General features: G+C 37.1%; 1 protein-coding gene and 1 pseudogene across 3 annotated transcripts in view; one reads left to right on the top strand and one right to left on the bottom strand.

Moving 5' to 3' along the window:
• The window catches only part of EXD2 (exonuclease 3'-5' domain containing 2), a 36,879-nt gene extending 10,811 nt beyond the window's left edge, over window positions 1–26,068 (bottom strand). Inside the window, exons 1-5 of one of the 3 annotated variants that reach the window (XM_016131336.2) lie at window positions 25,967–26,021; window positions 24,980–25,016; window positions 16,341–16,427; window positions 13,979–14,382; window positions 2,173–2,429 (exon numbers count right to left, since the gene is read on the bottom strand). In XM_016131336.2, the coding sequence (XP_015986822.1) occupies window positions 2,173–2,429; window positions 13,979–14,335 (614 nt within the window). In that variant the 5' untranslated portion in view covers window positions 14,336–14,382; window positions 16,341–16,427; window positions 24,980–25,016; window positions 25,967–26,021. Of the gene's footprint in view, window positions 1–2,172; window positions 2,430–13,978; window positions 14,383–16,340; window positions 16,428–24,979; window positions 25,017–25,966 lie in introns of all 3 variants that reach the window. The other 2 variants (XM_016131335.2, XM_016131338.2) reach the window with 2 other exon arrangements.
• LOC118600566 lies at window positions 13,456–13,574 on the top strand (annotated as a pseudogene).
• Window positions 26,069–26,733: the final 665 nt, after the last annotated feature.

Below are 26,733 nucleotides of genomic sequence, written 5' to 3'. Positions count from 1 at the left end.
CTTGAGGATGAATTAAAAACAAGATGCCACCTTTGTTACTTAAAAATTTCATTAGAAAAGATTCCAAAATCATATATAACAACCTCTATAAAAAATAATTTTTGGTTAACACATAATAAAAATATAAAGAGTATGAAGAAGACAGCAAAAAAAAAAAAAAAAATCTATGCTCCTCCCCAAAGTCTGAAAGTTACTACTACTTATGGCAAACATCAGGAGCAACCTGTAGCTACAGTGCTAAGTACAATTCTTGCACTAGAATGACAAATTTCTTACACTATATTTAAAAATTCATTTTTACTAAGTTGTTCAATAATAAAATAATGTTTAGTTTTAATAAAATTTCATTAAAAATTGAAAGGCCTGATAAATGCTTCATTCTTATTTCTAGAGAAGTTCATGGCAATATTCAGCTTTGGCCGAATCATTATTCTAACACGTGGCCATTCTGCATTTAGCCAAACAGAGAATTCAGAGCACCACTAATTTCTACATATTCCTAATGAGGACTGGCATTGTATAGAAAAAGATCTAGAAAGACAAACCAATCTGATGATGATGATGCGGAAGGTGGTAGTGACAACAGTGGTGACAACGATGGTAATAATTAAAATTTAAACAGCAAGAATGCTGTGTCAAACACTATTTCTAGTTCTTTAAGTAGTTTAACTCGTTTAATCTTCGCATCAGTCCTATGAGATGGGAACATTATTATCTCTACAGATGACGGAGCTGAGGAATAAGTGCAGTTCGGTAATTTGCCAAAGGTCACACAGCTGGCAAGTGGCAGCTCTGGTGCTCCCACTCACATTGTCTGTTCCAGAGTCAACTCTTAGCCACTGTGCACACCACCTCTAGCAACAGAGTAACAGTGGGCACCTCTGGGGAGGCAGTGCCAAAGGGCAGAGAGCCTGATGAAAGACGGCTTCTGCTTTTATTTCCAAACACTTTTTAGAGTTCGAAATTTTTTACAGTAAATATTTTCATGTATTACTTGAAAAAATATGATACTTTATGAATTTTATTAACATAAGCAAACTACAAAGCTAAAGTAAAATTTCATTTTATACTAAAAAATTACGATAAGCATAGATTTTAATCTGGCCTTCTCTTAGTTTCCTAAATCATCTTAATTTTTAATGTCGATGTCATTTGAGGCAGGGAGAGAGGCAGTTTCAGTCCGCATTATTAAAATGAGGACCTGATATACACATGAGAAAGTAACTTCGACTCCCTAAAAAAAAAATTTGAATAGAATTTCCATAAAAATATAATTTCAAGGGAAAGGGAAATCTCTCTTTCTCCCAGTAAAGGATAAGAGCTGCCACCACTGTTGGCCTAAAGCAGGGTATGCAAACTCAAATGCTAACAGGATGAGTTGGGGTTACATTGGGAGAGGTGTGGACTTCAGCAAATGGAACGGAGCGCATCCTCATTTAAAAGAGGACAGTGCTACCCAGAAAATTGTTGCCATCAAGAACTACTGACCCTATCTGGTGATGGCCAGAAGGGAAGGGGTTTGGAGAGCTGGGGGAAAGGGATGAAGGGTTAAAGAAGTATAAATTAGTAGCTGATAGATGGTCATGGGGATGGGGAGCACGGCACAGAGAATGTGGCCAGCAGTAATGTAATAGTTAGGTGCAGAGCCAGAGAGGTGATGGAGTGATCGGGAGAATTGTTTCATAAACTATAAATGTCTAACCAATGTACTGTATACTTGAAACTAATAATAAAATAAAATAAAATGTTTAAAAAAATAAGAACTGACCTCATATAATCAAATCAACTAATTTTTCAAAAGAAGTCAGAAATACAAATTTCTACATTAAATCTTCCAGATTTAAACTAAGAATTCCCAAAAGTATCATATGAAAAAAAACAAAAGAAAACAAAAAAAACACCTGCAGCCCTAATTTACCCAGTGGAGCCATCAGGTTACAACCTGTAGCTTACAGAGACACCTTATTAAAGTTTCATCTAAAAAGACCAATTCTAGGTAACAAAAGTTTTTTCAGGAGCTTGAATATTTCCTCAAAAATTCAATATGCATCTCAGAAGCCTCTCTGTTTCTAAAGTATTTCAGATGCTTCATTATTGATTCTCATTAATCTACAAATCTTGCTAAAATATTTGCCCCCAGCTCCAGGTATCCCAGCATTGTACAAACCATACCTCTGCATCATGGCTAGGTATCGGAGGTCCAGGCACCCCTTAACGACGAGGCCATAATCCTGCAGAAGCTTGCTTGCATCTTCTGAACATCCTACTCCAACTTTTAAAATAGCGCCATCTGCCAAAATGTTCAATAACGTTTTTGGTAGTGTTTTTCCTCCACAGATCAGCTTGGGCAAGCGAACCAAGACACAGAAGCCACTTGGGGAAGCCATTTGAAGGAGGGACAGAGGACTAGCTTTGCCTTCCAAATTCACCTGCAACAGAGGAAACACCAGGGCCGCGGTTAACACCCTAGCACAGCACCAAGTACAACATGAAACCATGGCAAAAAAAAAAAAAGAGCCTAAGCAGGTATATCCTTAACTCCCCAAAGGGAGCAGCTGACCAGATTTCGGTTCAAATCTAAATATGAGCCCATGCTAACAAATGTAATGTACTTTGTGAAGAAACAACTTGAACAGTGGTACTGAGGGCCCGAACTCCAGGGCTTGAAATATGAGCAGTCCATAAATAGTGACCAGCAGACACAGAGGAGCACTGGGACACATACTGGCAGAGTCATGTGAAATATACTGGTTTTAAAAGGCTAAGAAAAAAAATGCTAAGGAGCAGAGTGCCAAACGATAAACTCTTCATTATCCAGACTCTAATGTACATGTTAGTGACTTGACTCATTTACCTTATCATCACTGCCTTAAGATATGATTTTTATAAGGAGGTAGAAATACAATACTAGTATAAATAAGTGGTACCTGCCAATATAATAAATCCTGGTAGCCCTAAGGGCTTTCTCAGCATTCTGTAGTCACAAACGTTGTGTGTGTGTGTGTGTGTGTGTGTGTGTACATATTAAAAAATATGTACTGAGCATAAGCTAGGATTCCTATATCTTAAGAAATGAAAATAACTTTATATATTAACTGATCTAGTTTTAATCTTTTTGATGTAATAATTAAGTTAGAGAAGATGCTAAAAGCTAAGGAAGTTATGCCCAGAAAATTTTTCATTAATTAAAGGCTCCCTAAAGCTATCATGGATACTAGGCTAAGTATCTGATAAATTCCAATCCTCATTTTCCAGGAGAAGAAATTTAAGGTCTACTATGTAGAGGAGAAGAAGTTTACCTAAACATGGAGAGATCATGGCAAAGTCAGGACTAGAACCTAAATCTCCCAATCTCTAGAACAGCAGTTCTCAACCAAGATTGATTTTGTACCCCTGCCCCAGGACATTAGGCAATATCTGGAGAAACCTTTGGTAGTCACAACTTGGGGAAAAGTACACTGGTATCTAGTAGTCAGAGGCCAGATTGCTGCTAAACATCCTACGGTGTACAGGATTGCCCCTCCCAACAAAGAATCATCTACTCAAAACATTAACAGTGGGAACCCTGCTCTAGACAACAGAATCCTCTCAACACCACAGTATGGGTGTGCTAGGCATTGAACTGGGCACCACTGAGGATATAAAGTTATAAAAGAGATGGAAACTCGGGAGTACAATACACATGAGCTCATGTCCTCAGAATGGCATGGTAAATACCAAAGGAACAGTTCAAACAAAGTGCTACGAGAAATTGGGGGAGAGATATTTATTTCACGGTTGAGGTGACCAAAATTACAGAGAGGAAAAAGTCAAGATCACAAAGAATCGCTGTTAAAAAGAAAAATTCAGGAGGGCTCTGCCCTCCATTCAACCATGGTTTTACTTAGCACTGAGGTTGAATGGAGGGCAGAGCCCTCCATTCAACCTCAGTGCTAAGTAAAACCATGGTTTAACTCACAAAAGCCTTAGGACTTCCCTTCTCAGGCACTGCTTTATCAATGAGGGCTATTTCCATATCCTCACATGAAAGCATGTCAGTGTGATCTCTAATATGTCTATTTCTTGAGACTTAGCCAAGGTCAAAAAGACCTGCAAGAAACTGACTACTGGGTTCTGTTCTATCATAATTCATCTGGATGTGGCCAAATTGATTTTTTTTTCTTATTAATAAGTAATTCCCTCCCTCTTTAATACAAGCTCTAAGAAAAAGCTATAAATCTCCACTTCTAATATTTAGCACTGCTTATTTGACATAATATTCACTGCAAATTCCTATGCTGGATCTTTGTATATCTTTCCAGTTGGGTTCCATTGTCTAAAATACATTAAGTAAGTAACTAGACAGGTGGACAGACAAGTTGTCTTTTTAATGCTGTCTCTGGATTGTGCTTAAGATGAATGTATTCTAATTAAGGTTTTCTCACTAGAAATCCAAATGTTTATGATTCTAACAGGAACCCAATTTATACTGGATGTATAAATGGAAGAAAAATGCTTCTAGCAGAGTTAATTTGGCTTAAATAAGATGTGGTCTTTATTTCTCATATTTCCCCTTTTTGCTTTTTAATATCTTTTTTTGCCTTGATATCACTTACTACTCATGGAAAATAAGGGCTTACCAATGTTATAAGCAGGATTCTTGAAAGTCCAGAACTGATAAAATCTTCTGGAAAAGCCAGTGATTCTTTAAATGACCCCATGGTGGCAGCAAAGAGTAAAGAATGATCTGGTATCATGTCTTAGGCTGAAACAGGTTAACTAATGAGCATCCCTAGTCTGTGGCATTTATTTATCACTTAAATTTAGACCATGGCTTTGAGATAGTAATGAGTTTGTGCTGTTCAAGCAACAGAATGAAGGCCCAAAGAGGTTGGAAAGTAATGAACAGGATGGGAAGAGAATAGGAGACAAAATTGGATGTTGAGAGAAGACAGAGCATGGAAGTCCTTAAGAACATGTAATTAGGACATCTCAGCTTTATTTGAAGCAGTGGAAAGATTTTAAGCAGAGATTGACACGATCTGATGTGCATTTTTCAAAGATCACTTTGGTTATTACAGGAAGAATGGATTGTAGGAGCACAAAAATCCAAGCAGGGAGGCCAGTCAGGAGGCCTGGACTAGAAAGTCTCCGAGGAGAAGTAGAAAAATAGATGGATGCAAAATCTATTTTGAAGATAGCACTGGTAATATTTCCTAAATGAGAAGGGAAACAGTAATAGTAAGGAAAAAGGAGTGGACCTCAGACAAGCCTGAAGCATGGGCCTGCAGAAGAATGCTCTTGGGAAAATGACCTTCACTTCATTCAATATTTACTGCACCAATTATTTGCACCTGTTAAGCAAGGACGTCTGTAGCCAGGAACTCCAGAAAAAAGAAATCAGGCATGAGTCAGGGGCCAGAAACATATTTAGCATCTCCATTCCTACATCCCCAGGAGAAAGGCAAAATAATAGCTTCTAAAACATGGCAGAATCCTTATTTTGTACAGGTGATTTATCCATAGTTGTATATCACCATAGGTAATTCAGGGGGATCTGGAAACCCATACCTCTGTCTGGTAGCATGCTGTGTTGTTTCCCAGTTTCCATAACCACTTTTTTGAATTTCCATATATTTTGCCATTAAAGAAATTTAACATACTATAACTTGTCTGTTTGTGTCTTGACTTTCAATCATATCACTCTGTTTGGCAACCTTTAGGGGGAAGTATGTCTCCCTAATTTTAATCTTAAAGGTGGAGACTAGGGATAATACAGGTTTGAGAAGAAAAATCAAGAGTTCTGTTAGGAATATGTTAAGTTTGAGAAGATTATTAGACATTCGAAGGGAGATGTCAAGTAGGCAGATGGATATGAAAGGCTGGAGTTCTACTTTTAGAGTTATCAGCATATCAATTATATTTAAAACTATAAAATTAGGTGAAATCATAAAAAAATAAAAATAGAACTATAGATGACACAGCAATTCTGCTTCTGGGTATTTATCCAAAGAAAATGAAAACACTAATTTGAAAAATAATATGCACCCCTATGTTAATTGCAGCCTTATTTACAATAGCCGAGATATAGAAGCAAGATGCCCATTGATAGATGAATAAAGAAGACATGAGATATATATATACACACACACAATGAAATATTACTCAGCAGTAAAAAAGAATGAAATCTTGCGATCTGTGACAACACGGCTGGGTATTATGTCAAGTGAAATAAGTCAGACAGATAAAAAACAAATACTGTACTTCACTTATATGTGGAATCTGAAAAAAAAAAATGAACAAACAAAACAAAAACAGAATCAGATATACAGACAAATTATGGTTGCCAGAGGAGAGGGGATGGGAGGATGGGTGAAAAAGGTGAAGGAGAATAAAAGGTACGAACATTCAGTTATAAATAAATAAGCCACAGAGATGTAGTATACAGCACGGGGAATATAATCAACAATATCATAATAACTTTGCATGGTGATATCATAAGGCATATAAATATTGAATCACTATGTTGTACACTTAAAATTAATGTAATATTGTGGGCCTAGTATACTTTAATAAAAAAAAAATTTTAAACAAATTGATTCTCCAAAAAAAAAAAGAGATGAGATCACTTAGAAAAAAGAATGTAGATTAGAGAACAAAAAGTAGTGGTCCATGGATCCGATCCATCTGCTGACCCGTAGACATGTTAACTTTTTGTCTCCACAGTTAAACACTTGTGCCAGAATTTTAAAATTAATAAAGCTCACATTTTTAAAAATCTATATTCCAAGTTTCTTCTTAAAGAAATAAACAATGTGGCAACACTTGGCTTGACCTGTATAGCAGGTTCCCCATTTATATAAGGCATGAATTCTCTAATTTACCATGATATCCTCTCAACACTGAAGCCAACTGTCATTTCTCATTTATCACTGTATTCGTACACCACTATTTTTCTAGTACAAATAAATATTCATCAGGATCCATGTCTCTATCGAAACTAGGGAAATGAAAGATCATAAAGGCCTTGTGTTTAAAGGATAACAGGGAAGGAGCATATTTATTTATGAAATTAAGAATATTTCTATGCATTTAAAAATGCACTCACTCTACCTCATTCATTCGCATTTCCTGTCTGGACCTTGTAGAAATCTGAGTTTGCAATCCCTGGGGGTTTGCAAACTCGGTCTGAGCCATGTCAATATTCAGATATCATGTAAAAGGGGGATTAGAAAAGGTAAAAGAGGAAAGAACAGTAAGATAGGAGATAGGAGAGTATGAGGGCATGAACGCTAAGAAGAGAATGTATTGCATAAGAATTGCGCGGATGCTTTTGAAAGCTAGAATAATGAGTCCAAATAAGTGTCTGCTGGATTAGAAAACAAGAAAGCCATCAAGTTGATCAGTCACAGTGGAGTAGTATGATAGGATGTCAGATTAAAGGAGGCTGAAAAATAGAGAACAGCAAATTATACCCAAGCGACTAGAAGAAATAATACAGAGCAGAAATCAATGAAATAGAACATATACAATAAAGAAGATCAACAAAGCCAGAAGTTGGTTCTTTGAAAAGACTAATAAAACTAATAAACCCATGGAAAGAGTAATCAAGAAAAAGAGCAGCACAAATAAGCAAGAATGTCAAGAATGAAAAAAGCGGCCATCCCTAATATCCATCACACGGGAAAAAAACTGTCAGAGGATATTATAAACAGGTTTATGCCTATAATTTAAATTTTTGAGAAGACAGGTTTAGCTGAAAAATATAATTTATCAAACAGACATGAAGAAATAGAAAATATGAATAGCCTGAAAACTATTAAAGAAATTGTATCCATAATTCAAAACTTCCCTTAAAAGAAAACTCCAGATGGCTTCACTAGTAGATTCTAATCAAACATTTAAGGAAAAAGAATGACAGTCTTACATAAACTCTTCCAGAGAACACAGAGATAAGGAACAGCCCTAACTCACATGAGGCCAGCATAACTTTTTTATCAAAATCTGAAAAGGTCATTTCTAGAAAGGAAAATGATAAGCCAATATGACTCACAAACATAGATTTCTTGTCAAAAAATCCTCTAAAAGTCATTAGCAAAATGAATTCAGCAATGTATAAAAAGAATAAAACATCATGACCAAGTTGGATTTATGCCAGATAGTCAAAATTGATGTATTTCACAACAGAAGAAAAACTACAGTCATCTCAAGAAATGCAGAAAAAGCACTTGATAAAATTCACCAATCATTTATGATTTTTTTTAAAAAAACTCTTAACAAACCAAGAATAGAACTGAACATATTTACATGTCCAATAATAAGGAGCATGTGTTTGTTGCAGCATTCTTTGAAGAGCCCCAAACCGTAAACAATCCAAATGCCCATCGATATTAGAATGAATAAATTGTGATATTATTTATACAATGGCAATGAGTCACAGTCACACACAACATAGATCTTACAAACATAAAGTTGAGCAAAAGAAGTCCAACACAAAAGAATACATACTTTGATAGTTTCATTTACCTTAAATTTAAAAAGCAGGCAAAACTAAATTACAGTGCATGCTTGAGTAGTAAAAGTATAAAGAAAAACAAGAAAGTAAATATCATGAAATCAGGATAATGGTAACCTTTAGAGGGAAGGCAAGGGAAATGATTACAAGGGGAGTTTCTGAGGTACTAGCAATCTTCTGTTCCTTGAACTAGTTTCGAGATGCACTGCTGTTCTCTTAAGATCATTTTACTGTTAATTTTTGTTTCAGGAACTTTTTTTGGTCTTTATTAAAATATAATAGACAATTAGTTGCTTGTATCTACATTGTACAATTCAATGAGTTTTTTTCACTTATAGTTGGTATACAATAATATACCAGTTTCAGTTGTATAGCACGGTGATCAGAGATCCACATAACTTGCAAAGTGATCACCCCACCAAATCTAGAACCCTTCTTCCCCCTTACGTATTTATTACATTATTAACCATCTTCCCCAAACTACACATGACATCGTCGTGTCTATTCTGCAACTACCCACTGTACCTCTTAATCTCTTTGCCTTGTCCCCCAACCCACACCCCATCTAGTATCCCTCTAAATATTCTCTGTATCTTTGAGTTTATTTCTGCTTTTGTTGTTGTTGTTTTGTTCTTTAGATTCCACATGTACATGAAATCATGTGATATTTATCTTTCTCTATCTGACCCATTTCATTCAGCACAACGCCCTCTAGGTCCATCAAGGCGATATCTTTTTCCATCCCCTTCCTTTTAGTTTGGTGTGTCTTTTAATCTGAAATGAATCTCTTGTAGGCAGCATATGTAGGGGTCTTATTTTCTTATCAATTCAGCCGCTCTATCTTTTGGTTGGAGAACTTCTTTCCCATTTGAGGTACTTATTAATAGGAATGTAGTTACCATCCTTTATTCCTGTTTTTGATACATGTTTTCTCTTCTTAAAGAAGTCCCTTCAACATTTCCTGTAATACTGGCTTGGTGATGATAAATTCCTTTAGCCTATTTTTGTCTGGGAAGCTCTTTATCTGCCCTTCAACTCTAAATGATAGCTTTGCTGGATAAAGTATTCTTGGTTGTAGATCCTGGGTCTTTATCACATCGAATATTTTGTGCCAAGCCCTTCTGTCCTGCATAGTTTCTTTTGAGAAATCAGTTGCCAGTCTTACGGATGCTCCCTTGTAGGAAACTAACTGCTTTTCTCTTGCTGCTTTTAAAATTCTCTTTGTATTTAAACTTTGGCATTTTAATTATGATGTCTTGACATGAGCCTCTTTGGGTTCCTGGTTTTGGGGATTCTCTGAGTTTTCTGGGTTTCGTGTGTATTTCCTTCACCAGGTTAGAGAAGTTTTCCAACATTATTTCTTTAAATATATATTCAACTTCTTGTTCTCCCTCTTCAGGTACCCCTATGACATGGATATTTTTACCTTTAATAGTGTCCCATAGGCTCCTTAAATTATTATAGTCTTGGCTTTTTTTTCTTGCCATTCTAATTGAGTGTCCTTGGCTTTCCCATGCCCTATATAGGTCATTTGATCCTCTTTTTTATTCACTTTGTTTATTCCATTTAATATACTTCCCATCTCAGATAATGCGTTCTTCACTTCCAACTTGTACCCTTTTATAATTTCCATTTATATTTTTATGTTTTTTATCTCTTTGTTGAAGTTCTCATTGAATTCCTCTACACTTCCCATAAGTTCACTGAGCATCTTTATAACCAGTGTTTTGAACTCTGCATCTGTTAGATTGCTCGATTTCATTATTTCTGGATCTCCATTCTGTTGTTCTTTCATATGGTTTCTGCTTCTTTGTCTTCCAATTTGGCTGCTTTTCTGTGCCTGTTTCTATGTACTAAGCAAAGCAACTAAGTCTCCCAGTCTTATTGGTGTGGCTTTCTATGGTAGGTGTCCGCTGGCACAGAGGGTTTCAGCTGCAGGCCAAATTTATCCCCAGCCTGTGCGCCCCTCCAGGGCTACCTATTAAGATTCAGCAAGCAATCCACAGACACTGTGCTTATATTTGCCTCAAATGGCCACACCAGAAACCGAGGCCAGCTGCCTCCAGTGTGAGTCTAGGCGCTGCTCAGCAAGAAGCACCTGACTCGCTTAGATGTGGCATAAGTGGGGCCTCAAGTTGGGTGAGGCGGAGTTTCAGGGAATCCTCTGGGCGAGGCGACCTCTGTTATTCAGTTTGATGATGTCTCCGCTATGGCGGCAATGACTCCACACACTGGGACGGGAGAGGGTTCAACAGAGGAACAATGGATACCCCCGGCACTTCTGTACAGAGCGAGTCTCACCTTGGCCCTCACTCTGACCACTCAGTGTTCTCTTGTAAGTCCCTGTGCAGAGGAATTGGCACTGGTGCTCAAAGCGAGCAGGTCCGTCACCGCGAAAGTCCACTCATGGACACGGCCCCTTTAACAGGCATCTGTAGCTGCTGCTGCTGCTGCTGCCACAGTCTCTGTCTCACTCATCCACTTGGGACCAGGCAGCCTCGTGTCCTCACCCAGTCCTACCTTCTGCCATTGCAAGGTGATTTCTTAGATTTCTCCTAGTTGCATTGCTTGTTCATCTCGATCCCAGGCGATTGTCCCTTGCTGTTTGCTCCTTGCTTCTGTCACAACTTTGATTTGGACGCCAGAGGGATGAACAAAGCCTCTATCATCTATGCTGTTTTTCCCACCCCCCTTCAGGAACTTTTTTTGATGTATTTCATAATAAAACAAAAGTTAAAAAAAAAAAAAAAAAGACGACTCGGGGAAAGTTAAACAGATTAGACAAAGTTAAAGAAAGAAAAATGGAACTGTAAAAGCAACCTGAAGAAACTGCACAGAATGAATCTAGAGAGACCAAGATATGTTAAATGTTAAAGAGGCACTAGACATGTAAGATAGCATAAGAACTTGAGAATATAGCTGATCGAATTCCAGCAAGAAAGAAAGAGGAGGATGAAGAGGAAGAATGGAAGGAGGAGAAGAAGAAAAAGAAAACACAAGAGAAAGATGATCTTCAAAGAGAATTTTTAAATTGATTTAAAAAATACCAATCCTCATGTCCGGGTATCCTTCCGAATCCCAAGCTGGAAAAACAGAAAGACGACAACACACAGTCTCATGGTGAATCTCTAGAACCACAAACTCAAAGAGAAGATCTTAAGAGGAGCTATTAAAAATTAGATTAACGCAATGCAATATATATATATATATGCCTTACTGCTAAATTTTACACCTGAAACTTACTGGATTTCATTAACTAATGTCGCCATAATAAAAACAAATAAATAATTAGATTACCTATAAAGAATCAACATTTAGACTGACTTTTGACAGCAACAATGGAAGCCAGAAGACAACGAAAAACTTTCTTGAAAATGATGATAAATTGTCAAACTAGAATTTTACATCCAGTGAAAAATCTTTCAGGATCAAGAGCAAAATAAAGACAATTTCAAAACAATAACAATAAGTTTACTACCAATGAGACCTCAAGAAATGTACTTCTAAAGTATAATCTTAAAAGTAAATGATCCCCAAAAGGTCTGAGATATAAAGAGATGAACAAAGAAAAAGGTAAACACCTTCGTAAATCTAAATACTGACTGTAAAACAAGAGCAAAAACAACAACTAAACAACTCTTACACAAAAGTAAGTAAAAGAGAAAAGGAGACAGAAATGGAAGAATGGCGAGAGCAAGGATGGACGACTTAAGTTTCTCTGTGGCAGCAATTGGGGAAATGCAATCACTCCTGAAGGGAGGTAGCATCCCGCAGGAATTTGATACATATTAAAAGCCAAAATGAAGTGGGTTTTGAATTATGTGCCACTTTAACTTTTCCATGCCTCTGCTACAGTAATTAAACATGTTATTATTAAGTCAATTGCTGTTATTAACTATTCACTTCAGAACACCCTGTTGTTGCTACAATTATAAAACTTCTTTTAGTGGGAATAATCAAGGTATTGGAAAATGTGAATTTTCCTCATCTACTAAAGCTCACTGCTTATTAATGTTTTCTTCCATGGTTGTTGGTGTAAATATATCTGAAATGATATAATAATATGTAAATATTTCTAAAAATGATATAATTTCTTATACAGAATTAACTAAAAGTGCATAATCCTTTCCTGATAGCCAAAAGTCATTGGTATAAACAACTACTGTTAATATAAAGAAATACCCTCAGTAGCTAAGGTGTGAGGCCTTGTGTGACTATTAAACTTTTCCTTTACCGTCAGGTACTCTCTTCTTGGTCATTATTGTATTAGCATCTAGTCGTCCCTCCTAGCAACCTTGATCCGACTTTGCGGCAGCTGTTCTGCTTAGGGACTCTTTTGATTACATTTCCTGGTTCTTGGCTGTATTCTAGATATCCAGAAGACAAATATCAGGGATTCTTAGCAAGGTATTATTCTGAGTTAACAAGAAATGATAACTCTGATTTATTTCTATTTTTGTAATATCTTCTATTTCAAGGAGATTAAAGTTTCACGCTGAATCAGAATGACAGAAGAGTAGGTGTGCCCTATCATCACCATCACAAGTGTGCGACAACTACCCCAAAGTAACAGCCATTAGAAAAATTAACCAAATGGGTAAGAAAGCCCTCCTCTCAAATGAGGGTTACTAGCTTTGTGGCCTTGAGCAAATAACTAACCCTTTCATGCCTCTGTTTGCTATATGTAAAAGTGAGAATAATAACAGTATCTCCCTACATAGGATTCTTATGAAAATCTAAGCTAAATGAGATGTTGCAAACGAAATAGCATAGTACTGGCTTAGAGTAAACAATATTTCAGATTTTAACTATTATCTTTAATATCCTGACTTATGTAAAAAGTCTCATTTAAATAGACTTCCTTAACTATCTTCTCCATGGAACACTTATGAAAATACTATTAAAAATGTTAATAGTACCTAATATTTAATGAACAATTACTATATGTTAAAATTGTGTTAGTCTATGGCCATGCTACCCTGAACGTGCCCAATCTCGTCTGATCTTGGAAGCTAAGTAGGTTCAGACCTGGTTAGGACTTGGATGGGAGACCACCGTGGAACACCAGGTGCTATTGACGTTAAAAATAATAAGAAGAAAAAATAAAATAGAATAGAATAAAATAAAATAAAATAAAATTGTGTTGAAGGCGTACAGAGGCTATTTGAATCCTTAGCAAAGTCCTGAGAGGTAGATAGCATTTCATCCTATTACAAACAAGTATACTGAGGCTCAAATTATTTAAGTAGCTTGTCCAAGTTCACAGAATGAGAAGTGGTAAAAATGGAACTCATATAGATTGACTCCAAAATCTGTGATTATAAGCTCTCCCCTATCCTGAGAAGAGAAGCAGCTTCTCCTATTAAAATCTACTTACAAGCAAGTTGAGAAGCTAATTCTTTAATCTTATCCTCTCCTTGACTACTCAAGGTCCCTAGTTGGAAAAGCAGGAAAGATTTGTTTTATTTTTGCTTTTTCACTTACCCACTCACAATCGATTCCAAGTGCTGGAAAATCTTCTAACTCACTCCTAAGCAAGGGCATGATTTGATCCCACTCTGCCTCCTGAGACACAGTCACCACCTTTGCTTCAAGGATCATTTCCTCCCATGAGGCTCTGGTGGCACTGGAGTGCAGCTGGTCCTCTTCTGGAGCAGGTAGCTCTCTCCTGCCTGGAGCTTCCTGTTGCTGCTGCTGGTGCTGCTGGTGCTGCTGGTACTGGTGCCGAGTCCCACGGCTCGTTTTACTCCTCCGGCGCTGGATGCCTTTCCATAGGACAAACCCTCCCACAGCCACACCAAGAAGGGTGGTTACTGTCAAAGCCACTAAGTGCCTAGACATCTTCAACTTTGCTGTTGTTTAGGAAAGCATATCACTAATCCCATAATCTGCAAAACAAATGGCAACATATTTACATACTGAATTTAAAACTATATGGAAAAAAGTTTTCTCTAAAATGTATTCCATTTACAAGCCATGTGCATATAAACTAAAGAAATGGCTATGAATTTCCACATGAAACAGTGATGTTTTAATTCACTTTTGTACATCTATACTCCATCTCTACCTCCATTCTCACACAAGAAACCCACCCCCTGCACTCCTCTTCTGCCAGTTGCCCAGGGCTCTCTTAATCATATAAAATCATATTAATCTAAACAGAATAAACTAGACCCTCACTTCTACTTACTGATACATTAGTGAGTAAATTTTAGATAATGGATCTTCTTTAAGGTGTTTGTACCTTAAACTTTCGATCTCTAACAGTTGAATAGAAATTCCTGCTTTTCAACAAAAAAAATCTAACCTTCAACAAGTTGGTAGGGAGATTCTTTTTTTCTGGAAGGTGTGGGCAGTGGGGGATGAAGCAAACAGGCTTAAGTAAATATGGATTTTATTGCTCTAAAAGTCTCGGCAGTTCTCCATAGAAACAGACCCAGATATTGAGGGTAAGCTAGGGCAGTAAGAAGGGAAGATGGAACTCGAAAAGGACGAAACCTAGAGAGAGATCCAAGAAGTTCAGGAGGAGGCTGCTAATCGAAACGTCCACAGGGTCAAGCCAGGATAACGTAAGTAAGTGAAGCAAGCCAAGAGAAAGAGAACTGACACAGATGCTGGATTAAATACAGCCGTGTGCCACACACCACTTCAGTCAATGATGAACCACACATACAGTGGTGGCCCCATGAGACTGTCATGGAACTGAAAGATGTCTATCACAGCACAACACGTTACACACGTGTTTGTGGTGATGCTGTTGAAAACAAATCTATTGCACTGCCAGTTCTAGAAAAGTAAAGCACATACAGTTACATTCAGTATATAATTTTTGATAATGATACTTTATATATTTTCTATACTATACTTTTTATCGTTATTTTATTATATAGTCTTTTCTACTTATTAACAAAAAGTTTACTTAAAACAGCCATGTTATGCTGTGTTATGCTGACAGCAGCCGCATACATCACTCACAGGCTTACTGCTTCTCTTGATTGCATCATTTCTGTCTTGTGCTTCATTTAATCTCATGTTGTTTTGCAGTCACGTGCTGTACAGGCTTGTGCCACATAGCCTAGGGGTGTAGTAGGCTATACCATCTAGGTTTGTGTAAATTCATACAACTGCAAAATTGCCTAACGATGCATTTCTTAGAATTCCTGTTAAATGGTGTATAACTGTATATAGGAACAGTGGTCACCCAAGGGTAGTAGGATTATAAATAATTTTGATTTTTCAAATTCTATACAAGTATGTATATATTCATAATTAGAAAGATACAATTTTTAATTTTTTTTGAGACAGGCAACATAAATATCCCACTTTTAACACTTAAGATATGATTATATTCCTGAAATAAATTATATTTTAATGAATTAAACAAATAGTTAAAGTGTTCAGAAACCAGCATACAGTAGAGGATAACGACATGAGCCTTAGAATCAAATATCCTGAGTTCAAATCTAGCCTCTGCCACTTGTTAGCTATATAAACTTAGGCAATTTACTGAACTTCTCTAAGCCTCAGTTTCCTCATCAGTAAAATGAAAAAGACAGTACCTACCATGGAGGATTATTGTGAAGCTTAAGTAAGATAATCAATATACTTCACTTAATATATTGGCTAGGACATTAGAGTTCAATAAATATTAGCCATTACTACTACTAGTATTCTATAAACCACAAAACATCTACCAAAGGAAAACACAGACTCGTAGAGTTAAAATTTAGGAACCAAATTAGGCTTCCACACAGTTCAAGAATCTTTTCATAGTAATCATCACAGAACTCTACCTGGCCTCTGACCTGGTCTCTACCCAAATTCTTCTAGGAACAGAGTTCATTACCTTAAGAGGCAGTTTTGCTTAAAAGTCCTTACATTCTGTAAAAGTTCGCTGCACAGAAATTGTTCTCTTTGATGATCAGTCTGGCCTCTGAAATGACAAAAGTGTTTACTCCCTCTCTGAGAACTTGTGAAATACGTAAAGACAGTTCTTATTACTCCCCATAGTATATTCTGCTTAACACAACCAGTGTTCCTCTGACTTAGTTTATAGACTGACTACTCACCGTCCTGGCTAGATCCTTCTGAATAGCCCAAAGTTTGTCAATGTATCTCTTAATTGACATGCAGGTCTGTATTCAATATTTGAGACATGGTCTAACTGGTATGGGTTACACTGTTACTATTACTTATTCTACTTATATTTTATTAATGCTGTATGAAATATATTTTTGTGTAGTAGAATCACACTGATGGGTCATACGAAGCTTGTAGTAAATTAAAATTCACTGATACCACATCGAATTCTCCATTTTATATATTTGTAATTATATTTTGCACTTAAATCTAAAACTCTATATTTCCTTCTTCTAAATCTCATCTTGTTTATCAGCCAAATGTTTCATTCTTTGAGACCAACTTGTATCTTGTTTGTGCCTTCTTTCTCAATTTAATTTTGTTTTCAAAGAAAATAACATCTTCTAACATGTTTTTATAAAATCATTTTAAAATTTATTTTTCCATTTCACACTATCTCCATATTTAATAATGTTAAAATGGGGTTAAATTAGATTAGAAATAGCTTTAAAAACAAAGTACTGATTTGCCTCCATTGAGAAAGGCTCCTGCCGTGGCATACAGTCAGGTTCCCAACTGATTCTTCATCATGTGTAGCCTCTGAAAAGAAAAGCCTCACAGAAAAATTGAGGGAGCAATCGGGGTACCTCCATCTGAGGGAATTCTTGGCAATATTAAAAAATCATATTAATTCATTTTTATATGGAGAAGGTGTGTGTGTGTGTGTGTGTGTGTGTGTTTCCCAGCCAAAGGATTCATTCAGCAAACATGTAAGTAGCACTTTCAATAAGCCAGACATTGTGCTTGAGAATCTAGGTAAAAAGGGTTAAAAGACACAATCTGCTTTTAAAAATTTGGAATTCAGAAAAGGAAAAATACATGTAATGAACAAGTGCAATACAGGGAGGTAACACCAATGACAGAAGCACACGCAAAGGATGGCAAAGAAGAAATTATTAACAGAAACACTAGCTGACACAAATGATATCTGAGATTGGTACTGGTATTAAAGATGAACAGAAAGTTCTCCAGGTGCATAGGGCAGATAGGAGAAGGGCACTCCAAGCGAAGGGAGGCGTGTGTGCAAGGATACGAAAGGCACGAAGCATCATGGCCTAGACGAAAAAGCTCAAGCAAATTTAACACGTACTGTAAGAGTAAAATACCAAATTTTGAAGACTTACTAAGAAAATAAAATAAAAATACCTATTGATAATTTCCTTATTGATTTTTAAGGTGAGCTTTTCCTATTGTAGTAAAACATACATAACACAAAATTTACCATTTTAACCATTTTTAAGTGTACAACTCAGTGGCATTAAGCACATTCACAATATAGTGCAACCATCACCATTACCTGTTTCCAGAACTACTTCATTGTCCCAAACAGAAACTCTGTACCCATTAAACAATAAACTCATACTCCCCCTTTCCCGAACCCCTGGTAACTTTCCTTATACTTTCTATCTCTATGAATTCCATATTGATTTTTTTATATCTATGTTGAAATCATATTTTGGATATAAGGGTTAAATAAAACATGTTATTAAAAGTAAATTTATCAACAATATATTGCATAGGAACTAAACTCAAGGACCTTGGACTTGAAGAGGATTCTATGAACTTGACAAGGCAAGGGAAGTAAAAGCAAAACTAAATGAATGGGACTACATCAAACTAGAAGCTTCTGCACAGCAAAAGAAACCGTCCACAAGGTAAAGAGACAACCATCTGAATGGGAAAATATATTTGCAAACAATGCCTCTGATAAGGGCCTAATATTCAAAATATACAAAGAACTCATACAACAACAACAACAACAACAACAACAAAACAATTGAATTAAAAAATGGGCAGAGGACCTGAATAGACACTTCTCCCAAAAAGACATACAAATGACTAACATGAAAGGATTTTCAACATCACTAGTTATTAGGAAAACGCAAATCAAAACCACAATGAGATACCATCTCACACCTGTTAAAATAGCTATTATCAACAAGACAAGTAATAACAAGTATTGGAGAGGATGTGGAGAAAAAGGCACCCTCATACACTGCTGGTAGGACTGCAAATTGGTACAGCCACTATGGAAAACAGTATGGAGGTTTCTCAAAAAAACTAAGAATTCATCTACCATATGATCCAGCAATCTCTCTACTGGGTATTTACCCCAAAGACTTGAAAACTCATATCTGAAAAGATATTTGCATACCGATATTGGCTCATAGCAGCATTATTCATGGTGGCCAGGACATAGAAGCAACTGAAGTGTCCTACAATAGATGACTGGATACAGAAGATGTGGCACATGTATACAATGGAATATCGCCCAGCCATTAGAAGAGATGAAATACTGCCATTTGCGACGACCTGGATGGACCTTGAGATAATCATGCTGAGAGCAATAAGCCTGACAGAAAAAGTTGAAAAACCACATGGCATCACTTATACATGAGATATAAACCTAAAAGCGACAAATAAACAGGGCAAACGAACAGGAACTCAGGGACATGGACAATAAACTAGTGGTTACCAGAGGGTGTGAGGGAGAGAGAGGAGGTAGGTGAGGTAAAAGGGATCAAATATGTGGTGACAGAAAGAAATCTAACTATGGGCGGTGAACACACAATGCAATATTTGCAAATCCAATATCTGGGAAGGGCGTGCATCTAGAATATACGCCTTACTGTTGAATTGTACACTTGAAACTTACAGGATTTCATTAACCAATGTCGCCATTTAAAAAAAAAAAGTGTATCTTGTTTCTCCTTATATTTTTAATGTGGCTACTAAAAAACTTTATTTATGGAGCTCACATTATATTGTTAATGGAAAGTTCTGTGCTAGAGTGTAATGTACGAGAAAGGAAATAGAGATAATGCTAGAATAAGTAGATACAAGTCAAGTCATGAGGGGCTCTATGTTACCTTATAAGATAAAACAATAGGTAATAGAACCAATACAGACTAATAAGGGAGAGTGACAGGATCAGACTCATATTTCAAAGAACACCATGAAGGCAGTGTGCGTGCTAGATCGGAGGAGGGCAAGGCTAGAGACAAGGAGATCTGTTAGAAGTCTCACGATAGTAGAGCCAAGAAAGGAAGAAGATCTGAATCGGCAAAAGAAGGCAGAATGAAAAAGAACCACAGTTCCTAAAAGAATAGCTATTCCCTATTTTTCAACTACTCAAAACAACAAGACATATGCACACACACAAACCTAGGTATAAACTCAACATGAAAAATGTGAAATCAATATGAAGAAAACTAAAAAACTTTACTGAAGCTATAGAAGGAGAAGACTGGAAGAGCAGAGATATAGCAGCTATCACTCACAGGGCACGTATCATGTGTCAAGCACTTTAAATGTATACATACTTATGTACACATTACTCATTTAATTCTTTCAACAACCCTCTGCAGAAGATACTATAATTATGCTATTTTTTAAAATAGATTGTTTTACAGAATTACTCAAAATACTATATGAATTCAATGCAAACTTGACTTTTAAAAACTTTTTAAAAATTGAATTGGCCATCAAGAAAGTACAAAGACAACTTAGAGGATAGGAGAAAATATTTGCAAATCAAATATCTGGTAAGGGTATGTAGCTAGAATATATATAAAAAACTCTTACAACTAAATATTAAAAACATAAACAGATTCAAGGATCTGAACAGACATTTTTTTAAAACAGATATACAAATAGCCAATAAGCACATAAAAAGATGCTCAGTGTTATTAGGGCAATACAATCAAAACCACAATGAAATACCACTTTATACCCACTAGAATGGCTCTAATCAAAAAGGCAGATAATAAGTGCTGGCAATAATATAGAGAAATTAAAGCTCTCGTACATTGCTGGTGGAAATGTAAAATTGTGCAGCTGCTTTGGAAAACCCTCCAGCAGGTCCTCAGGTGATTAAACAGAGTTGCCACGACCCAGCAATTCCACTCCTAGGGATATATATCCAAAAGGAATGAAAACATATGTCTACACAAAAGTTCACAGCAGCATTATTCATAATACCCCAAAAGTGGAAACAACCCAATGTCCAGCAGCTGATGGATAAAATATAACGTACCTATGATGTTATTTTATAGGTTGTATTGTGTCCACCCAAAAGACATGCTGAAATCCTAACTTCTGGTACCTGTGAATGTGGCCTTATTTGGAAATAAGGTCTCTGTACAAGTAATCAAGTTAAAATGGAGTCATCCTAGAGTAGAGTGGGCCTTTAATCCAACATAACTGGTGTCCTAAATGAAGGGGAGAAGAGAGACAGAGACAGACGCCCACGGAGAGAATTACAATGTGAAGACAGAGGCAGAAGTTGGGCGTTAAGCAGATGCAAAACAAGGAACACCAAGGACTGCCAGTAACCACCAGCAGCTAGGAAGAGGCAAAAAGGATCCCCCCTAAAGCCCTCCAAGAGATGGTGGTCCTCTGCTGACACCTTGATTTTGGACTCTGGAGCCTCCAGAACTGTGAGAGAATACAATCCTGTTATTTTAAGCCACCCAGTTTGTTACTGTAGCCCCAGGAAACAAATACACCGCAAGATGGAATTTTATTCAGCAGCAAAAAGGAATGAGTACTAACACATGCTACATCATGGATGAACCTTTAAAACATGCTATGTGAAAGAAGCCAGTACAAAATACCACAAATTGTATGATTCCACTTATACAAAATACTCAGGTCTATAAAGCAGAGAGATTAGTGGTTGCCTAGGGCCAGGTAATGGGGAATAACTGCTAATAGGTATGAGTTTCCTTTTGGGGTGATAAAAATGTTCTAAAATTAGATGTGGTGGTGGCTACACAACTGTAAATATATTTAAAATCACGGAACTGTACACTTTAAATAATGAATTGTGTGAATGACATCTCGATAAAGCCACTTAAAAAAATATTTGACAAGCTGATCCTAAAATTAATCTGGAAAAGATATTATAAGACTAGCACCCAAATATTGTTTTTTAAATAATGAGCACATGAGTTGATAAAAGTATATGACTTCCAATAACATAACAATAATAATAATCATAGGGAGTATTTACGCTACTAGATACCAAAGTATTTTATTCAGCAGCAAAAAGGTATTGGCCCAGCAAAATAGAAAATTAGGTCACAAAATCTTACTAAAAGTCAATCTAAAATTTTATGTCCTAAGAATTTGGCTTGGTAACTGTCAGGTTGGAAGCTCCGCAACATGGCCGGCCAGGAATGTAAGCTAAACCCATTTATGGCTAAGGTCCTACCAAACTGCTGCTAGCTCTCAAGGAAATTATAATCTAAAATTACAATGGTTATTATGAAGAAAATTTCAATTAGATAAAATCATTTAAAAAGTACAACATGAAAGTAAGGATTCCCAAATTGAGCAAACAGAATGAGATACATATTTTAATTAGCATGTGGAAGCTCACCAAAGTTTTAAAATTTCTAAGTAGCTTCACAGAAAGATTTATTTAAAAGAGCTAGTGAAAAAATTTAAAACATAAGTGGTACCTAACACAACAGACCATAGGACGAACTTAACTATTATTGTTCCACCCTATCCTCTATTTCAGGACTCATTCTAATAACCCCTCTGTCTGAACTGCCTTTCCACTCTGAAAAGACTATTGAACAGTTACTTTTTAAAAATAAACCACCTGAGGCTACAAATCTTTCTGGTGTAATTTTCACTTCTAGGTCAAAGACCTAAGAGCATTAATTAGAATGTCCTAAACCCAGCGAAGACCCTCAAAAGTCTTTCTAAATGCATTACATCTGGAGGCCAAAGAGAGAGGGAAATAAAATTTCACATTGTCTCTTCCTTTCCACCTGCAGACCAATTGCTTTTGGCTGTCTTTGGGAGTGGCTCTGGATCTTGGGAAGTAGTAACCTTTGCACCCCATTGGGTCCATGGGGTTGTTTAATACCACCAGAAATACGTACTGTTTGTCCCAGCTAAAACTTGACAAGATATTTGAAAAGATTTAATAATTTTTTTTTTATCAGAAATTTGGCCAAATCGGAAGCAAATGTCAGAGCCTGGTAACGAATGTACTGAGAGGTAAAGAAATATTCCAGCAATGGGTGGATGGATTTGTCAGTCTTTTGCCACCATTTAGGTGGTGACCTAATTAATTCTTGAGGTATTAAAAACAGCTGTCCTTGCTTTACAAATGAAGCCTTTATAGGACCAGAGGTGTGGCTACAAAAACTATTCAAAAACCATCAATTCATTTTACCATCTCAAAACCTCTCCTATTCACCACAAAAGGCTGACAAATATTGGCTTTAGGAAACCAAAGTCCTTCCAGGAGAACCTTGCATTTCTTTCGTTATACCTTTGAGATATGAATACCTGGCCTTCTCCAAGAACATTTATCTGGGCCATCTTCTGAAAAGCAAATTTCAGAAAGGCAATTCTTCTAAAAAAAAAAAAAAAAAAACCAGCCATCTGAGCAGATCAATTTAACTTATTCCAACTGTTCTAAACCACGGTCGGTGGCCTCTTAGGAACACAGCAGCACAGCAGGAGGTGAGCGACAGGCCAGCAAGTGAAGCTTCATCTATCTTTGCAGCCATTCCCCAGCGCTAGCATCACTGCCTCTGCTCCACCTCAGATTATAAAGCTTTAGATTCTCATAGGAGGACTGGTCCCTGGTGCCCAAAAGGTTAGAACCACTGATTTAGGAAACTTATTTGATAATAAAGGTTTGAGTTTGGTTTGGATAAATTGGATAAATCATCAGCATTAAATGATACTTTTATGCTACCAGGGTTTATTAGTCAAATAAGTTCACATTATTTCTGTTGTGCGGACCAAGAAAGGGGTTCTATGAAAAGTAACCTCACAGGTTGATCTGATCATAAATTCCAAACTCTGCATGTCATGGTGGGTAGCCGCGCCCCAGACATATGACTTATTTACTTCCTTGCCTTAAATAAACTCAGTCCACTGTTTATGTGCTCCTAGGTTAACATAACTTTGAAATGCCCCCTTTCGCACCCCTCCTTCTAAAGCCTGCAAAAGGTAATCAGATCCCTGCCGTGCCTTCTCCCACCTCCTTGTAATCTTCCTTCCTTCCCTCCTTAATCTCAAATGCATAAAAGAAATTGCAAAACTGTTATTATCCGGAATATAGGAGATCTTATCCCCGGTATATGTCATCAGTTTTGGCTAAAAAAAGAAACAGGAAGGAAGGAAGGAAGGATGGAAGGAAGGAAGGAAGGAAGGAAGTTAGGCCATAGAACAGGAGAGAGTTTAGAAATAGACTTCGTGAGTGTGAGAAATCAGTACATGATAAATGTGGCATGAGAATGAGATTAATGGGGTCAAGACTGGACTAAATATTATTCAGTGTGACGCTAGAAAATAATAATTATGCACACACACACACTCAGAGGAACTAGAGAAAAACTCAAATGCATAAGAACTTATAGGAGAAAATATAGTTATAAGAGAAGACCCTGCTTTGTCTCAAGGTAGAGTTTTTCAACCTCAGAACTATTAACGTTTTAGGCCAAAAATATTCCTTGTTGTGGAGGGCTATCCTGTACACTGTAGGATGTTCAGCAGCATTCCTAGCTTCTACCCACTAGATGCCACTAGCACTCACCACCCCAATGGACAACCAAAAAATGTCTCCTGACATTGCCAAATGGCCCCAGAAGGCAAAACATCTCCCATTTGAGAACCATCGGAGTAGGGAATGACAGTCAGAAAATACGAAATACATACATGTAAAAGACTGATATACTTAAATGTAAAATTTTTAACTTTGGTTCAACAAAAATGCCATATGGCTAAAAGACAAGCAATAACTTTAAAAACCACTAATTTGGGAATATATAAAACGTATATACATAACGAAAGATTAATATCCAAAATATTAAAACACTACTATATGTAAAAAGACAACCCAATAGAAATGAGACATTTCTCAAGAGAGCAAATACAAATAGCTAACAACCATAAAACAATAATCTAACTAGTAACTAGTTTCACATTATAATGTCCACATCCTGCCACCTAGCTATTCCACCTGCGGTCTCTACTCTTAAGACATGCTCATGGGAGCACACTGGAGGCACGTGGAAAGCTTTTTTCTATGCCACAGTGAAAACAGTCTAACAGTGAAAACTTGTAAGCAATCTATGGAATCTCACGTACTATGGAATCTTAACATACTATGGAATTTATAGAGCAAATAGAAAGAATAGGTAGATCGCTACATATTGAAGAAGTTCTAAGACCCATTTTTAAGCACAAAAAGTTACTGAATAGGTAGGATTAACCATATTTGTAAAATACACTTTTGTAAGTTTAACACGAATAAATCTTGTACATTCAAACACTTGTCAATAAATGTAAAGAAAAATAAATAGAAAAACACACCCCAAACGGATAACAGTCCTTATTTTGCGGCAAGAACCTAAAGGAAAAATGGAAGTGAAAAGAGGTCAAAGAGCAACTATTTTGTTTAAATTTTTTACACGAATGTTTTACAAGATTGTTTGCATGGACTACGACTAAAATAGAAAAAAATACACGCATTTTTAAAACAAGCTCAACTTGACAAAAAATAATCATTCCTTACCCCTATTAAACCTCTTTTCTCCTGCACTTTCTAATTCTGATAATTAACAAAACCTTTCAGTGTCCTTATACTACAACTAAAAAAATATACGGTATAAATAATTTGGTGTTTGCAGTAGGTATCTAAGGGAGCTCGTTTACGTCCAATAGTATATTGAAAGCTTACAAAGGTTTGGGTTTGTTTATATTTTAATGAGCAGGCATCGATCTTGTACTAAATAATCATTAACGTTCTAGTTTTTTGATCTACCCCAAGGTTATGGGGCTAAAAAAAAAAGGGGGGGTGGCTTCCAGCAAGGCCCAAAGCAGCGGGTGTGGCATGTGAAGAAAGGGGTGGTAACAAAGGGAGGCGGGGGTAGGTTATCACGAATCAGGGGGAGGGAACTGTAACTGGACGCGTTGAACACGCAGCATCCAAGGAGGTGCCAGGTGCTGCGCGCGCTGCTTCCTTTTTACTGGGTCAAGAAGCGACGAAGGTTTGGATGGTGCTCGTAAAGAGGATAAGGGGAAACGATGGGACTGTCTGGGAAGGGCGCAGGGGTCCGCGCACCTGGGTTCTTAACCACCCCCGCCGCGGACCAGCAGGGCCGGGAGGCCGCGCCGGGGGGGCGGGGAGAGGGGCAGGGCCAAGCCGCCCTGGGACTGCTGGGTTCACGCAATCAGCCGCCCCCGCACATGGTGACATTACCAGCTCCACGTCCCCTCTCCTCAATTTGCATTGGCAAACCCCTCTGCCCCGTGCACAAGCCAGGTGAAAGGCCTCGCCGACCCCTGATCCTGACTTACCTGCGGTTCAGATGCCACTCGAACACCTGCGGCACCGCACGCTGAAGAACTGGAACCTCTGCAGCCACCTGCGCGCACCCACCCGGATCCACTGGGGCCGAAACCACTTCCGGTCCTACGACGGGCTAGGAGGACGTAATTTCAACTGGGGTGTACAATGGGCGGCGCCATCTTGTACGGAAGCTGCTGGGCAGCTCTTGCCTCTCCAGTTTTTCAGTGCTGAACAAAGGGTCTGTTTGAAAGGCTTAACGTCTCTTTAGAAAAGTGGTGTTTTTGGTTTTTGGCATGGTAATTTTGTTTGTTTTAGTTTGGGATTTGAAGGGAGAAACCTCTGGAACCCGCACAAATGCAATGTGAGACATCCAATTGTCATCATTACTAATCAGCTCCAGTAGTGTTTCTGAACTGCAATAATTTTAACTTACATGATGAAGGTAAAAAGAAGAGACACTTGTCTAAATAATGTATTACTACTACTACTACTAATAATAATGTATTACTCATTAGCAGTGTATTTTGTACTATAGCCATTATAATTTATGCCATTTTACATAACAATACCTTCTGTTTAAAATCGTTCATTTAACCACTTTTATCAGCAACTATGTGCTATTGCTTTATCATAGAATGTGTAAATCAGAAGAAAAAAGTTGTGCATAAACTATAAGATATAATAACTGCCATTTGTTGATTGTGATCACAGTGTGCTAAGAACATTGCAAAACATTTTACATATTTTATCATTTAATCTTCATAATAACCTGGTG

The sequence above is a fragment of the Rousettus aegyptiacus genome, unplaced genomic scaffold (assembly GCF_014176215.1).
Source record: "Rousettus aegyptiacus isolate mRouAeg1 unplaced genomic scaffold, mRouAeg1.p scaffold_m13_p_3, whole genome shotgun sequence".
Classification (NCBI taxonomy): Eukaryota; Metazoa; Chordata; class Mammalia; order Chiroptera; family Pteropodidae; genus Rousettus; species Rousettus aegyptiacus.
The sequence above is the reverse complement of the archived record's forward strand: the minus strand, read 5'-3'. Positions and strand labels throughout refer to the sequence as shown.